The sequence below is a fragment of the Sorghum bicolor genome, chromosome 1 (genome assembly GCF_000003195.3).
Source record: "Sorghum bicolor cultivar BTx623 chromosome 1, Sorghum_bicolor_NCBIv3, whole genome shotgun sequence".
NCBI lineage: Eukaryota > Viridiplantae > Streptophyta > Magnoliopsida > Poales > Poaceae > Sorghum > Sorghum bicolor.
The window spans coordinates 31,384,795-31,401,914 of NC_012870.2; the positions used below are offsets into that span (position 1 = coordinate 31,384,795).

General features: G+C 40.3%; 2 protein-coding genes across 2 annotated transcripts in view; both read left to right on the plus strand.

The window, feature by feature from the left end:
- LOC8067868 (protein TIFY 11e) lies at positions 283-1,009 on the plus strand. Its single transcript, XM_002464646.2, has one exon. It carries the CDS (start codon positions 416-418, stop codon positions 974-976), a length of 561 nt encoding a protein of 186 aa, XP_002464691.2. The 5' UTR covers positions 283-415; the 3' UTR covers positions 977-1,009.
- LOC110431829 (formin-like protein 5) overlaps positions 1,738-17,120 on the plus strand; it is a 51,837-nt gene continuing 36,454 nt past the window's right edge. The window contains exons 1-2 of the mRNA XM_021451500.1: positions 1,738-1,842; positions 15,561-15,905. Of these exons, the coding sequence (XP_021307175.1) occupies positions 1,738-1,842; positions 15,561-15,905 (450 nt within the window). The remainder of the gene's footprint in view (positions 1,843-15,560; positions 15,906-17,120) is intronic.

The window sequence follows — 17,120 nt, forward strand, 5'->3', positions numbered from 1 at the left end:
TACGAGTTGGATGTGAAGCACGACGTACGTGTACGTGGCAGCCGCCGAACCACCCCCGCCTCGCGCGCCAATTTGCAAGTCCCACACTCCCACCACCTGACCGCCTCACTCACTCACGACGTCACGTCACGTCGTCCACTCGCACCGGGCGCCGTCAACCGGCTGGCCGGGTCGGTTGTGCTCACATGGTTGCCACAGCTTCCACGTGTTTTTCATGCCGACGACCCACCCACGCTCCTCGCCTACGTTTCTTCCTTGCTAGTCGATCCTGGGCTCCTAGCTTAAATAAAAAACAACACCTCCCAGCGAACCAACCATCAACAAGGTCCAAGGCAAAACAGAGTTTCCACCATCAATCCTCCTCCATTCTCGAGAGCAGCAGCAGCAGCAGCCAGCAGGACGTCATCGCCCTGCAATGGCGGCGGCAGCACCTTGGTCAGGAAGCAACACAGCTACGACGACGACGACCAGCCGGTTCGCGGCTGCGTGCGGCGCGCTGAGCCAGTACGTCAAGGCGGCGGAGGCCGAGAGGACGACGCGCACGCGGCCGCCGGCGGCGGTGCGGCCCCTGCCCCTCATGCCGGGCGCCGACGTTGACCAGGACCATGATGAACAGCCGGAAACGGCGGCGGCGCAGCTAACCATCGTGTACGGCGGGCGGGCGCTGGTGCTCGACGATGTCACGGCGGACAAGGCGGCGGACCTGCTGCGGCTCGCCGCGGCGGCGCGGGGAGGCACGGAACAGCTGCCTCTCTCCTCGGTCGCCGACCTACTACTACCCGTGGCCAGGAAGGCGTCGTTGCAGCGGTTCATAGAGAAGCGCAAGGACAGGGTCGCCGCCGGCCCGGTGACCCACGCGACCATCTCACGCTCGCGCTGTGATCTCACAAAGAGAGTCTCGGCGTTAGCTAGAGGATGCTGTGCTGAAGAAGCTCAACTCAGCCGGTGGGGAATAGAAATCTCCGACTCTGTATGATGCTTAGTAGTCAGTATATATATATATATATATATATATATATATATATATATATGTGTGTGTGTGTGTGTGTGTGTGTGTGACATAGTTATAGGTGGATTGTTGTTATATATGTGTTTTGAATTAAACAGAACAAGTGTAGTAGAGATGAAAAGACATGGTTTCTCATTCGGCTACATCGCGATTATGTTGATTTGAAGTAGTTACCTTACTTTTGCCACACACACAAAAATGATTCTTTTACTTCTCCAAGAAGCATTGGACAGTGATTACTAGAAACCTTTCAAGTTTGAATGAATAAAGACTAAGAATAAGCATCTTGAAAGAGAGAGAAATAAGCTGTATTTTTCTCTATTTATTCTAAGATTGAAGTGGGGAGTGTGCATACATCCAATGTTTATGTGCGTCTCTGATTCTCCTACAACTAAAAAGAACAAAGTGTGGATAATTTTTGGTGCAACAATTGTTTGGTTCATCCGTCTGCCTGCCACCTACAATCCACATTTCACGCATCCAGCGTCGCACAAACAAGGAAAGCGTCTACTCGACAATCCCGTCCCCGCTAGCGCCTCCGTCCCTGTCGCATCCCGTATTGCGCACAGAAGCAAACCCATCCGCGCGAACAAGGAAACCCATCATCGCATCCCCCCTCGGCTCCTCCCGGCTCAGTCCCCAATTCCCCATCCGCCGCCTCCATGCTCTTCCCTGCCCCTCCCCACCGATGATGCACCCCAATCCTATCCCATCTTGTGCTGACGGCCATGGCGACGGGGACGAGTGAGAACGATGGAGGAGTCGGTGGGAGTGGATTGGTCGGGAGGGGTCGTTCATCCTACTACCACCACCATTGTCTCGAAGTGGACGAGGTCTAGGCCAAGATCAACCAGTGCCCAGCGCCACTTGACCTTACTCGATTTCGTTCTGCTATGGTGGCCCCCCATCGGGTCCCCGGCAAATCACGGTGGTGTGCGCACGCCTCGCCCTGTGCAACCTCTCCACTTCCAATGACCCCTAGATCCAGCTGGTGGCCTCCTCCGTTAATGGCGGCAACATGACCGTATTCCGTCGAGGAGGCCAAGGCACCGCCGTCCAGGAGGCCGAGATGCTTCAGGCCCCTCCAACGAGATGATGCCCGGCGACCCATTTGTTGCATATAATCTACCAATTTAATCCATCGGCATTTGGATTTCTGCGATGTGATGCTCAGTTGCTCTAGAGCCGATCCTATCATAATTAAAGTGGTACAAAAAAATAGTATGACTTCCTCCTCGATCATTGCTCCAATATTACTTCATAATTTCCATGTGAAAGCAAAAAAAAGTACACATTTATTTAATCACATGCTATATGGAAAAATGAATTGAAAAGGAAATTTAGAAAATGGAAGAAACAGGTAAAAACTGACACTAATCTAGCGAATAAAAAGTTGATCACAAGGAGGTAGTTTAGTATCTATTAGGCCTTGTTTAGTTCCAAAATATTTTGCAAAATAGACACTGTAGCTCTTTCGTTTGTATTTGACAAATATTGTCTAATGATGGACTAACTAGGCTCAAAAGATTTGTCTCGTCAATTTCGACCAAACTGTGCAATTAGTTTTTATTTTTTATATTTAGTACTTCATACATGTATCTAAAGATTCGATGTGACGGAGAATCTGAAAAATTTTACAAATTTTTTTGAACTAAACAAGGCCTTAACCTAACTGAAAAATGAAAGTTGATCACAAGGAGGTAGTTTGTATTTATTGACGTTACTGAAAAACGATTACATGAGAACTTTCAGGTTCCATTGGAATGGATGTGATAGCGCACATCTACTGTGTTAAAGAATTTAGCTCCATAACATGAAAATTAGTGGCCCCGCAAGAAGAAAAAAAAATGAAAATTAGTGGACCATACATACTGAGAGATTAAACTATGAAACCTGGAGCAAATTCTGTTAAACACTATCTGGGATTGAAAAAAATAATTTGGAGCCGTTGTTTTCTTGCTGTTAAGCACCTTGAACTCCTGAGTAGGTCATAGTGCCCACACTGAAAATAGGATCAAATAAGTAAAGTGGTGATGTTAGTTCAGAGCAAATTGACATTGTACAACAGAAGTTTAGAACCATGAAAGCTTTATGGCTGTTGATTAGATTCACTCAATGCAGCCACTTAGATCTTTTTGTATTAACTATGTTTAGTTTATAGGTGTCTACGCTATATAGCCTCGAATTTGAGCAGGCAGTTTTGGTTCATGTCATGACAATAGAGATCATAATCGCTATTGGCGATAAAGATCTTTTTTAATCTCACTAAGTGGCTGTTAACTCTCCACTACTACAGAGCATGCCTTTGGTCACTTGCTCAAAATGAACAATAATCTCGGTCCAACCAGCGTCCGGAACAAAAACATATTTAGTCCCGGTTGGTGAGACCAACCGGGACTAAAAGTCCCTTGCCCAACGGCTATGCTGTCAGACATCGGCAGAGGGGACCTTTAGTCCCGGTTGGTCTCACAAACCGGGACAAAAGCCTAGCCTTTAGTCTACCACCAAGGGATTAAAAGCTGTTGTCTCGGTCCGTCTCACCGGCACTGACTAGTGTTGGAATTTAGACTCGGTTTTTAAAAGGAACCGGGACTAAATGTCCTTCCCCATATTTGAACTCTTCTTCCCTTGGCCGAGCCCATAGATCTTCACTCTTTTGCTGTGTTCTTCATTTGGAGTTGCTTGTTCTTGCTCTCGTCTCCGGCTATTGATTCATTTCATCATTTCTATGCCGTCATCGACTTGTTAAGAGGTCACTAGCTTCATCTTCTCAACATTTAGCAGCGGCATATGCCATTTTCTAGTGTTATGTATATTGTTTTTTATTTTATGGTTTTTTAAGAGGTTATTAGCTTCATCGTCTTCTCAACGGCGACACATTTTTTTAGAGAAATAGTGATAATATGTTTTTTTATTTTAATTAGTTTAGAAAAAAAATTAGAAACATATAATACTTTAATTTGCAATTTTTGACCGATTTAATTAGTTAATTATAACTAGTATGCATACTATATTTCATGATATTAATTGTGCTTTTTTAATTTTGCTTGTTTAGAGAAATTAGAAATAGAGAATTTTAGGTTTTTTGTTACTTTAATTTCTCTATTAAAAATTAGAAACTTATAATACTTTAAATTGCAATTTATGACAAGGTTAATTAGTTAATTATAACTAGTATGCATACCACATTTAGAAACATACAGAACTTTTGTGCTTTTTTAATTTTGGTTGTTTAGAAAAATTATAAATAGAGAATTTTAGGTTTTTTGTTACTTTAATTTCTCTATTAAAAATTAGAAACTTATATTTTTTTAATTTGCACTTTATGACATGGTTAATTAGTTAATTATAACTAGTATGCATGCCACATTTTATGATTAGTTAGAAAATAGAGAACTTTTATGTCTTTTTAATTTTGCTGATTTAGAAAAACCACAAATAGAGAATTTTAGGTTATTTGTTAATTTAATTTCTGTATAAAAAATTAGAAACTTATAATACCTTACGTTGCAATGCAGATAATGACATGTCATTGGATGTACAATGCCGATCGCCGCTCCAAAGAATTCATTGATGGTGTGCATTATTTCTTAAGAGTGGCCGAGGAAAACAAGCGGGATGGATTCATATCTTGCCCATGTGCCTTGTGTCAGAATTTGAAGGAATATTCTAGCTCTAGAAATATTCACTCACATTTGTTGAAGTCGGGTTTTATGCCAAACTATATTTGTTGGACCAAGCATGGAGAAAACGGGATAATGATGGAAGAAGGTGAAGAAGAACAGTTGGAGCCTGACGACATTATTGCTCAATACGGTGACTTCGGTGATACAGCAATGGGAGAAGCTGAAGATGAGGCAGGTGCAGAAGGCGCACCTGTTGAAGATGATGCTCTTGGTGATGTCATTCGTGATGCACAGAAAGATTGCGAAAGTGAAAAAGAGAAGACAAAGTTTGACCACATGTTAGAAGATCACAAGAAATTACTATACCCATCTGTCAAGGATGGGCAAAAAAAACTAGGTACAACATTGGAGTTGTTAAAATAGAAGGCACAGAATGGTGTATCCGATAAGGTATTTGGGCAATTACTCAAGATCCAAAAAAATGCTGCCGAAGCCTAATGAACTGTCCACTACTACGTACGAAGCAAAACAGATCGTTGTTGATATTTGGGAACGCAATAAGGAATTGATCCGCAAGCGCACGGATATCGGTGAGCACTTCACCCGGGAGGTTATCCAGAGTATCGTATTTATTTTTTTACCACGAGGAGAAAGAGTGCATTTGACTAACCGGTCTATTACTACTAACCTTTAGGCAACAAAGAATGTCTTTCGATGTGAGTGATAAATAGAGAAGACTGCAACCGTAGTCTCCTTCTAACCTTGGTAAGGATGATCTACTGTTCTATTGGGGAGGCTAACGGAATCTAGACACCACAAAGGATGTTCAACCCGCACCTATAAACCCTATCCTTCCTGCTAACGAGAAATGGTCTGCAAAGGTAACTCGGAATTGTCACGTTCCTCACTACTACCACGGTCCAGCTAGTCAGGGAATATCTATGAGTACCCCAGCCTAAACACCACGTTTACGCCAGTAATGATTACTCTAAACTCTACGCGAAGAGATTAAAGTAAACTCATAAACCAGAAGAACAATAAAACAAGAACTTACTAGAATTTAGAAGTCAAAATACTAAAGAATCCTAGGAGCAAGCTTCGGGTTAGGAGAACTTGATCCCGTAGGTACAAGCTTGGAGTAGACACCGACAGGCCGGGCTTCCTCCAATCTACACCTCCACTCTATCTCTCTCAATCTAGTAGAAACTAGAAGATCTATTTCTACTTTACATTGGTTGCTAAGCCTAAAAAGAAATATTAATTAGAGAATAGGTTTTCCTTCGAGGGCACCCCTCAATCTCTATGATAATTTTTTCATGTCTTCTCCAGGGGCCAGGGGGGTCTCCTTGTATAGTCCTCCTCCTCTATGCGTTTTTGGATCGGTAGGCGAGGTGGTACTATGTTTTCCTTGATCCAATAGGTCGGTGGAACATCCCGTGAGAAGAGAGTCCCGATTGGCATCCAACAGGGGGCGGGCGCCCAGGTCACCAGGGCGGGCGCCCTGGGTCTGGCCCCTTTCGGCCTCTGTTTTCTTCCCGTGGCTTCTGGAGTCTTCTAGATGGTAGAAAATCGTGCGGTGTGTTGATATCTCTATGTAATCCCGACATATGGGCCTTTCTTCATTATTTCCTGATAACCCCCTGTAGAAATAGATAAACAACAAAACTCGTGGAATTCTATCAGATCAAACCCTAATTCTAGGTGTTGGTTGCATATTGGTCCTTTCTCTTGTTTATTTGATAATTAAAATTGATACTTAAGAACCGTCAACAAATACCCCCATACTTAGGCTTTTACTCGTCCTCGAGAAAAGGATGGTTAAGAAAAATATCTGTGGTAAACATTTAAAACATTCTCTATATTTGCAGGGTGTTGAAAAAAATCCACTGTGTACCATAGTCAGGGAAGTTTATGGTTAAGAGTAAAGATCCTTTCTTCTCAATCCTGTCACTTGGAGTTTTTGTATATTTTTGAAAGAAAGTTAGCATACCTTTTTATCCTCATAGGTTCTTCTCAGATCACTCATTATCTTTTATATATCTCACTGAGGTTGTTTTATTTTGCAAAAAATTCTCAAGCATACTTACCTTGCATTTATTGCCTGATCAAAATGGGATCCGAGGGAAATGTCATACTCTTAGATCAAAGACTTTGGAAATTAAAATCTTTGTCAACTCTTGCTGGCATATTTCTTATTAGAGGGACCATGGGCTATCATTTTTTTCTCTTCTTTTTTTTAAGTGAATACGAGGTATCCCTAATTCTACTGCCGGACACTTGTCCATTTTTTCTGCGAGGTTATCGAGCACTTGCTCCTTTTTATTTCCTCGAAATATCTCTATTTTTGCATAGCCCATGCCTCTAATGCAATAATACTTCAGAAGAGTGAATCTTTATGAATAAATGTCTTGATCTTAGGAGCATGATAAATCTCTCAACAAGGGTCTAACTCATTTTGAACAAACTCAATACAGAGTAGATAGCTTTTATAATCATAATTAATATTTTCAGTTTTATCAGGCATATAAAACACTGAGGATGGTAGCTAGAATTTTGAATATTTTGAAATAAATTCTCCAAGTAGCAATGATATCAAGAATAAGAAACTCATACTCTACCATCTCACATTCCATACTGTCTTAAGTAATACAGGGTTTTTAAAATGATTTTATAATAATTGCAAGTTTTCAGGAAATATCACAGATTGAGATTAATCATGATTAGAAATATTTTAATCTTTTTATTTTATCATGTTGGAAATAGTATTCTGCATAATCCAAAATATATGTATGTGTAAGTAAAGTGTGCAGAGTGTGTACCTAAATCGTGGAGTGGTGTGGAGTGTGTTTGGCATGTCGAGAGATCTCCCCCATACTTGTTTTCTGCTTTCTTGCACAAAAATAAAGTAGAGACACACAAGACATAATAATAATAATAATACTCTTTATTAATCTTGAGACATTTATTACAAAAGACTAGTAGCAAACTGACGATAGTAGCAAACTGATGATAATAGTAAACTGATGATAATAGTAAATCTAAACCGAATTTAAAGATAGATGACTAAGATGCATTGCCTCAAGGTCTAATCTAGATAACTTAGCGGCGCTCTAATTCCTTAATCTTCTTGTTGGCACTAGCAAGATCCTGCCTAAGGCCTAGTATATTGGTGTTGTGGTTAGAGAGCTGCCTAGTGAGGGAATTAATCGAGGACTGGAGGTCTATGATAATTCTGTCTAGCCTGCGAACGTCCTCATCAATATCCATTATAGTCTTGCGACGCTTGGGAGGTGTCTCAAAAGCATTGAGAGCGTGCTTCGGGGCTGCCTTTGGAGGGATGAAACGGACTTTGGCTGCTCTAATCCCTTCAAAGTAAGGTCTTTCCTCCTCCGTAGTATAGCGAACGCTGCTGATCTCGCCGCTCCGGTTGGTCTTGACTCCAACGACCCTCTCATTGGGTCTTGGTGGAAGGATCCTCGTACCGGTTGGCACCTTGATAGTGGTCTTCGTCTTGGATGATGATCCCTTGAGAAGTAGGGGTTGTGGTGGTGCGGTGAGAACTGGTTGAACATGATAGGATTGGGCGGAGCTGCGCTGGCGTAATGGCATGGCTTCTAGCTGTCTTTCTGTGTTGGCCGGGACGAGAGTAAGGGCATCGAGGTCTTCCACAGGCTCCATGTTGAGGTTGAAGGAGACGACTTCCCAATCATCGTGGTACTTCTCGGCCATTGGAGCAGCAAGGAACTAATCAAGCTCTAATTGAAGGAGAGAAGGCTTGGTGGCTTGGTGTTTGAAAACTGAGGTCAGGGGTCTATTTATATAGGGGTCAAAAAGTGCCTCTATGGGTTGTTCGGGTTGCTCCCGTCGATGTGCGTGCGAAACTTTCCATCTGAGGGGTTATTCGGATTACCATAAGTGCATTTTCCATAACAGAGAAAATCGGGACCGAGGGGGAACAGGAGCTGGGCGCCCGCCCACCTGAGCTGGGCGCCCGCCCTCTCTCTGGCCCCTTTGTGGGCCCACTTTCTCGAGCGCGTTTCTAGATGTGAAATTATTTAGAAATATATATATATGACCCAAAAACATCAGACTAAAAAGGTCGGGCTCTAATTCTCCATGGGAAGGTAAAAATAGACTACGTCTATTTCTTCTAATTCTTTATTGGGCTCTAAAAATAATTTAAGACGTTGACCAATTACCTTGAATAACGTACCTTCGTCATTTTGAAGTGTGATAGCTCCGTGGGATGATGAATTAATTACCTTGAATGGTCCTTCCCATTTGCTCCGGAGTTTCCCATTCTAAAAGCTCAGAAAAACGTTTCCAGGATTTTCCCAAAGTTTCATTATCTTTTTGTTTAAAAGATAGGACTTCGAGTCTAAGGTCGGCTATACGGTCAAGGGAATAGAAATCTATACAAAAGTTGGCTCGTAAAACTCCCCATTCACCTTGTTGTTGACTTACCTTCTGACTATACCATTGTCTAGCTTCTCCCCTTAAAGAAAAAGGAAAAAGCTTCCAACGTAAAGTTTTATCAGAAATGCCTTCAATGCGAAGACAATCACATGTTTGCTCAAAATCTCTAATATGAAGGTAAGGGTTTTCGTCTTCCTTTCCCAAAAAAGATAGGTTTTGAATCATGGCAATCAACCTAGAACTTAACTTATACTGGGATGTTTGGATAGGCTGTGATGATTCCCATGGTAAAAGGTCAGTTACTGAAGGGATTGCAGACTCATGGATCGATTTAGAATTTTGGTTTTCCATAAGGTAAGAATAAAGAAAATAAATAAAGAATATAAAAGATAAGAAAAGATAAAAGTATAGATACAAGCTAGTAGTAAGACTCAAGGTTATCTCAGCAACCGTCTTTCTCCCCGGCAACGGCGCCAGAAATGCTTGTTGATATTTGGGAACACAATAAGGAATTGATCCGCAAGCGCACGGATATCGGTGAGCACTTCACCCGGGAGGTTATCCAGAGTATCATATTTATTTTTTTACCACTAGGAGAAAGAGTGCATCTGACTAACCGGTCTATTACTACTAACCTTTAGGCAACAAAGAATGTCTTTCGATGTGAGTGATAAATAGAGAAGACTGCAACCGTAGTCTCCTTCTAACCTTGGTAAGGATGATCTACTGTTCTATTGGGGAGGCTAACGGAATCTAGACACCACAAAGGATGTTCAACCCGCACCTATAAACCCTATCCTTCCTGCTAACGAGATATGGTCTGCAAAGGTAACTCGGAATTGTCACGTTCCTCACTACTACCACGGTCCAGCTAGTCAGGGAATATCTATGAGTACCCCAGCCTAAACACCACGTTTACGCCAGTAATGATTACTCTAAACTCTACGCGAAGAGATTAAAGTAAACTCATAAACCAGAAGAACAATAAAACAAGAACTTACTAGAATTTAGAAGTCGAAATACTGAAGAATCCTAGGAGCAAGCTTCGGGTTAGGAGAACTTGATCCTGCAGGTACAAGATTGGAGTAGACACCGACAGGCCGGGCTTCCTACAATCTACACCTCCACTCTATCTCTCTCAATCTAGTAGAAACTAGAAGATCTATTTCTACTTTACATTGGTTGCTAAGCCTAAAAAGAAATATTAATTAGAGAAGAGGTTTTCCTTCGAGGGCACCCCTCAATCTCTATGATAATTTCTTCATGTCTTCTCCAGGGGCCAGGGGGATCTCCTTATATAGTCCTCCTCTATGCGTTTTTGGGTCGGTAGGCGAGGTGGTACTATGTTTTCCTTGATCCAGGTCGGTGGAACATCCCGTGCGAAGAGAGTCCCGATTGGCATCCAACAGGGGGCGGGCGCCCAGGTCGCCAGGGCGGGCGCCCTGGGCCTGGCCCCTTTCGGCCTCTGTTTTCTTCTCGTGGCTTCTGGAGTCTTCTAGATGGTAGAAAATCGTGCGGTGCGTTGATATCTCTATGTAATCCCGACATGTGGGCCTTTCTTCTTTATTTCCTGATAACCCCCTGCAGAAATAGATAAACAACAAAACTCGTGGAATTCTGTCAGATCAAACCCTAATTCTAGGTGTTGGTTGCATATTGGTCCTTTCTCTTGTTTATTTGATAATTAAAATTGATACTTAAGAACCGTCAACAATCGTCTGTCCTTTGGGATTAGAAAACAAGAAGATACATGCATGTCTTAACGACTGCATCCTATACCATGGCAAGGACTACGAGAATTTAGATGAATGCCCCGTATGTAAAGCATCACGGTATAAGATCAGGCGAGATGACCCTGGCGATGTTGAGGGGGAAGAACGTCCCAGAAAAAAAATCCCTGCAAAGGTTATGTGATATGCTCCTATAATACCACGTCTGAAATGTCTTTTTAGAAATAGGGACCATGCAAAATTATTGCGGTGGCACAAAGAAGACCGTAAAGTAGACAACATGTTGAGACACCCTGCTGATGGGTCCTAGTGGAGAGCAATAGACAAGGAATTTCTAGAGTTTGCAAAAGACGCAAGAAACTTAAGGTTCGCTTTAAGTACGGACGGTATGAATCCTTTTGGTGAGCAAAGCAGTAGTCATAGCACTTGGCCTGTTACACTATGTATCTACAACCTTCCTCCATGGTTATGCATGAAGCGAAAGTTCATTATGATGCCGGTGCTCATCCAAGGCCCGAAGCAACCGGGCAATGACATTGATGTCTATCTAAAGCCATTAATTGAAGAACTCCTTCTTTTATGGAGTGAAACAGGTGTTCGTGTGTGGGATGAGTACAAACAGGAACACTTCGACCTACGAGCACTGTTGTTTGTGACAATCAATGATTGGCCTGCTCTAAGTAATGTTTTAGGGCAGACAAACAAGGAATATAATGCATGCACACACTGTTTTGATGACCTTGATAGTATATATTTGAAAAAATGCAGAAAGGTCGTGTACCTTGGGTATCGTCGATTTCTTTCTATGAATTACCCAGTTAGAAAGAAAGGAAAGCATTTTAAAGGTAAGGCAGACCACCGATGCAAGCCTCGCAACAGAACTGGAGAAGATGTATTTGAGATGGTTAAGGATGTGAAAGTAGTTTTTGGTAAGGGACAAGGCAGCCAACCAGTTCCAAAAGATGCAGCGGGTCATACACCCATGTGGAAGAAGTCAATATTTTGGGAGCTACCCTATTGGCAAGTCCTAGAGGTCCGGAATGCGATCGACGTCATGCACCTAACAACGAATCTTTGTATGAACCTTCTAGGATTCATGGGTGTATATGGTAAGCCTAAGGATTCACTTGAAGCACGACAAGACTTGCAACGCATGGAAGAATGAGACAACCTGCATCCAGAGAAGACAGATGATGGACGCCAATATTTAAGACCTGCTAGCTACACTCTTAGCAATGAAGAGAAAGAAATCATGTTTGGATGCTTAAGCAGCATCAAGGTCCCATCTGGATTCTCCTCTAATATAAAAGGTATAATTCATGTGCTTGAGAAGAAATTTCTGAACTTAAAGTCGCATGACTGTCATGTGCTTATGACGCAATTGCTTCCAGTTGCATTAAGAGGAATTCTACCTCCACAAGTACGTCTGGCCGCCGTAAAGCTATGTGCATTCCTCAATGCAATTTCTCAGAAGGCAATCAATCCACTGGAACTAGCTGCTCTATAGAATGATGTGGTTTAATGTCTTGTCAGCTTTGAGTTAGTGTTCCCTCCATCCTTCTTTGATATCATGACACATCTCCTAGTTCATCTGGTCAAGGAGATCAATATTCTGGGTCTTGTGATCCTACATAATATGTTTCCCTTCGAGGGGTTTATGGGAGTTCTGAAGAAATATGTTCACCAACGTGCTCGGCCAGAAGGAAGCATCGCAGAGGGCTATGGGACAGAGGAGGTAATTGAGTTCTGTGTTGAATTCATTCCTGAACTTGACCCAATTGGTGTTCCTGAATCGCGACACAAGGGGAGACTGAGTGGAAAGAGAACACTAGGAAAGAAAACATACATCGGTACGGGGGATGATTCTTTCAATAAAGCACACTACACAGTTCTTCAAAACTCATCCGTGGTGGAGCCGTATGTCATGAAACACAAGGACTTCCTACGATCCCAATTCCCAGAGAAGAATGAAGCTTGGTTTATGCGTCAGCACATAGACACTTTTAGTGATTGGTTACGAAAAGAATGTCAGGGTAATGACCAGATTGATGAGCAACTGTATTTGTTGGCTAGGCAACCATCATGGCACATCCTCACGTACAAAGGGTACGAGATAAATGGAAATACATTTTACACCCTAGGCCAAGATAAAAGAAGCATGAACCAAAATAGTGGAGTTCGCGTAGACGCCATAGACCCGAATGGAAACAGACAAACATATTATGGCCGTATAGAGGAGATTTGGGAACTAGACTACGCACCTAATTTTAAAATACCTTTGTTCCGGTGCCAATGGGTGAAGGTTACCGGAGGCAGGGTGACAGTTGACAGAGACTATGGAATGACAACAGTGGACCTCAACAATGTTGGTTACAAAGACGAACCATTCGTCTTTGCTGCTGATGTGAATCAGGTGTTCTATGTGAAAGACATGTCTACAAAACAGAAGAGAGGGAAAAATGACAACAAATCAACAAATGAGCCAAAATGCCATATAGTTCTCTCAGGGAAAAGAAACATTGTGGGAATTGAGGACAAGTCAGATATTTCAGAAGATTATGAAAGGGATGACCGAATCACGCCTTTCAATGTGACCAAAGATCCGAGCATACTGATAAATGCTGAGGACACTCCATGGTTACGTCAAGATCATGACCAAGGAACATACGTCAAAAAGAAGATCACTATTGTGCCCGCCTAATAAATAGATTGCAATAGAGTATGTGTATGTGACAATTGTAACTTAAGATGTTTATATTAGTTTTTCTTATTTTATATCATTTCAAATAATGAAATGACATTTAAGTTTGCTATTATAAGAGATGTGTCAATTGTTTGTCAAATGCAAAAATAGTCAAACTTGGTCAAACTTGGTCAAATGACAAACTAAATTACTTAAAATGAAAAATTTTGAATACCAAGTTGTTAGATATCATCAAGATCTAAACTTTTTATATAGACAATTTTTCCATTTGAGAATGTTTAAGTTCACAATACCCACCAATTCTTTAATCTCACACAAACTATATGAAACTATATGTGTCAATTGTGGATTTTGAACTACACCTTCCCAACACTTTGTCAAATGCAAAAATGGTATATATATTAAATGTAAATTTTGATGAGTGGAACAATATTGGTATTCATGACTTTTTCGTTCGAGACCATCTAGGGTTCCGAAAACCGATGCATGGCTATGAATTCTTTCAAAATTCAAAATTGAGTGGTTCAAACTTTTCCAAAAGAAAAGTTGACCATTAGACAAAATGTAGAACTTGATGAGTGCAACAAACTTTGTATTCATTACTTTTCCATTTGGGACCATATAGGGTTCGGTCAAAGTGTGTGTTTCTAAAAACCAATGCTTTGACTTTGGTCAAACTTGGTCAAATGACCCATTTGATGACTTGAAATGAAAAAAATTTGAATACAAAGTTGGTAGAGATCATCAAGATCTACATTTGATATATTGTCGATTTTTCCATTTGGATAAATTTGAGCCAATCCTAAGCACATTTGTTCAAAATCCAAGACGGATTTTGGTCAATCTTGGTCAAATGACAAACTAAATTACTTAAAATGAAAAAATTTTGAATACCAAGTTGTTAGATATCATCAAGATCTAAACTTTTTATATAGACAATTTTTCCATTTGAGAAAGTTTAAGTTCACAATACCCACCAATTCTTTAATCTCACACAAACTATATGAAACTATATGTGTCAATTGTGGATTTTGAACTACACCTTCCCAACACTTTGTCAAATGCAAAAATGGTCTATATATTAAATGTAGATTTTGATGAGTGGAACAATATTGGTATTCATGACGTTTCCGTTCGAGACCATCTAGGGTTCCGAAAACCGATGTGTGGCTATGAATTCTTTCAAAATTCAAAATTGAGTGGTTCAAACTTTTCTAAAAGAAAAGTTGACCATTAGACAAAATGTAGAACTTGATGAGTGCAACAAAATTTGTATTCATTACTTTTGCATTTGGGACCATATAGGGTTCGGTCAAAGTGTGTGTTTCTAAAAACCAATGCTTTGACTTTGGTCAAACTTGGTCAAATGACCCATTTGATGACTTGAAATAAAAAAAATTGAATACAAAGTTGGTAGAGATAATCCGATGTAATGGTGAATATTGTTGTAAGCATAAATAAATAAGAAATAGAGAAATTTTTTTGAAAATAATCCGATGTAATGGTGAATATCAGGTATATCATGATTTTGAAGATAAATGATGATAAATAAACATAATTTACGTTTAAATAATGCACAAACAAATTTTCTATCAAAAACACCTACTTTAAAATATTAAAATTAAATAATACATTTTTGCATTAACAAAATACTAATTATTTTTCATATTTAAGTTTGCTAATATAAGATATGGAAAGATTTTATGTTTTCAAATTTATTATGTAAGCAATTAGACAAAAAGAAATGGATCTATTATTTTTTAACAAATTAATACCTATTATTCTATTTACTATGTAATTATTAAAATTATTCTAATTATTGTAAGCAAAAATAAATTAGAAACAGTTAAAATACCTTTGGTCCCGGTGCTCAACAACAACCGGGACTAAAGGTAGCCTTTAGTCCCGGTTCGAGCTATGAACCGGGACTAAAGGTTGGACCTAGTCCCGGTGCATATCACCAACCGGGACTAAAGACCTTTTATTCCCGGTTGGTGATACGCACCGGGACTAAAGGTCCCCACGGGTATTTAAGCACACAGTCGTCTTCATCCCCCAGATCGACGTTGCCCTAGCCGTCTTCACCGCCGCCGCTCCCCGCGCTGCCTCCACATCCTGCCCGAGCCGCCGCTGCCTCCTTCTTCTCCGGCGTAGAGACACTCCCGGACGAGCGCCGCCGCCGCTTCCTCGCCAGCCGGACATCGTCACGCCGCCTCCTAGTCATCCCCGAGCCGTACGTCGTCGTCGCGCCGCCGTGCCGCCTTCGAGCTTCTTCGGCGCTGCCTCCTCGCCCTCATCGCCCCCGCGGCCACCTCCTCGCCCTCGTCAGAGCGCCCCCGCGGCCGCCTCCTCGCCCTCGTCAGAGCGCCCCCGGCCGTCTCCTCCCCGGCCAGAGAACGCCCGCGCCGCCGTCGTCGAGGGTGAGCACGTACACACAGAAAAAATGATTATTGATGATGTGTTGTATGAATTGTTGATTTGTTGTATGAATGAGATGATATGTTGTATGAATGAGATGATTTTACTGAATTTTATTTGAATGAAAACTATGAATCTGTTCTCAAACGCATGATAAAAATTATTTTAGTGAATTTTATTTGAATCAAAACTGTAATTTAAACTATGAATCTGTTGTGGCCCAAATACATGATAAAAATCATTTTAGTGAATTTTATTTGAACCAAAACTATGATAGTGGGCATAAATCTCATGATAAGTCCCAAAAGATTCATATTGAACTTCAATCGGAACTTCTCTTGACCTCGGTTCCCAAACGCATGCCCACGAGAAATACGTACCTCTCGCCAAACGTACTCCTACATCTACACTTGTTGTACTTCGATCGACGAAACACATGCGCTCACGAAACGTACACTTTTTAAAAATCAAACAATTTAAAAATTTTATGACATTTCTATAAAAGATATAAATATTATTAGATTAATTATTTATATATTTTTATACTATAAATTTACTTGAGACATAATTAAAAACCTTGTTGTGTATAGTTGAACTTGAATATAGAAAGCACAAGTTACTTTAATTTAAATAAAAATTAGAATTTATTCCATTACTTTAATTTAAATAAAAATTAGAATTTATTCCATTACTATCCTGTGTTGTAATTAGTTAGTAGGGATAGATATTGAGATGAGATGTATAATTTCTATTTTATAATTTATTTTTTGTATTATATAATTTATATGATATAATTTATCCTGTGTTGTAATTAGTTAGTAGGGATAGATATTGAGATGAGATGTATAATTTCTATTTTATAATTAATTTTTTATATTATATAATTTATATGATATAATTTATCCTGTGTTGTAATTAGTTAGTAGGGATAGATATTGAGATGAGATGTATAATTTCTATTTTATAATTTATCTTTTATATTATATAATTTATATGATATAATTTATCCTGTGTTGTAATTAGTTAGTAGGGATAGATATTGAGATGAGATGTATAATTTCTATTTTATAATTTATCTTTTGTATTATATAATTTATATGATATAATTTATCCTGTGTTGTAATTAGTTAGTAGGGATAGATATTAAGATGAGATGTATAATTTCTATTTTATAATTTATCTTTTGTATTATATAATTTATATGATATAATTTATCC

Bases quoted from the DNA above. Each gene is read 5' to 3' on its own strand.
- LOC8067868 (XM_002464646.2), top strand. From the start codon at position 416: ATGGCGGCGGCAGCACCTTGGTCAGGAAGCAACACAGCTACGACGACG.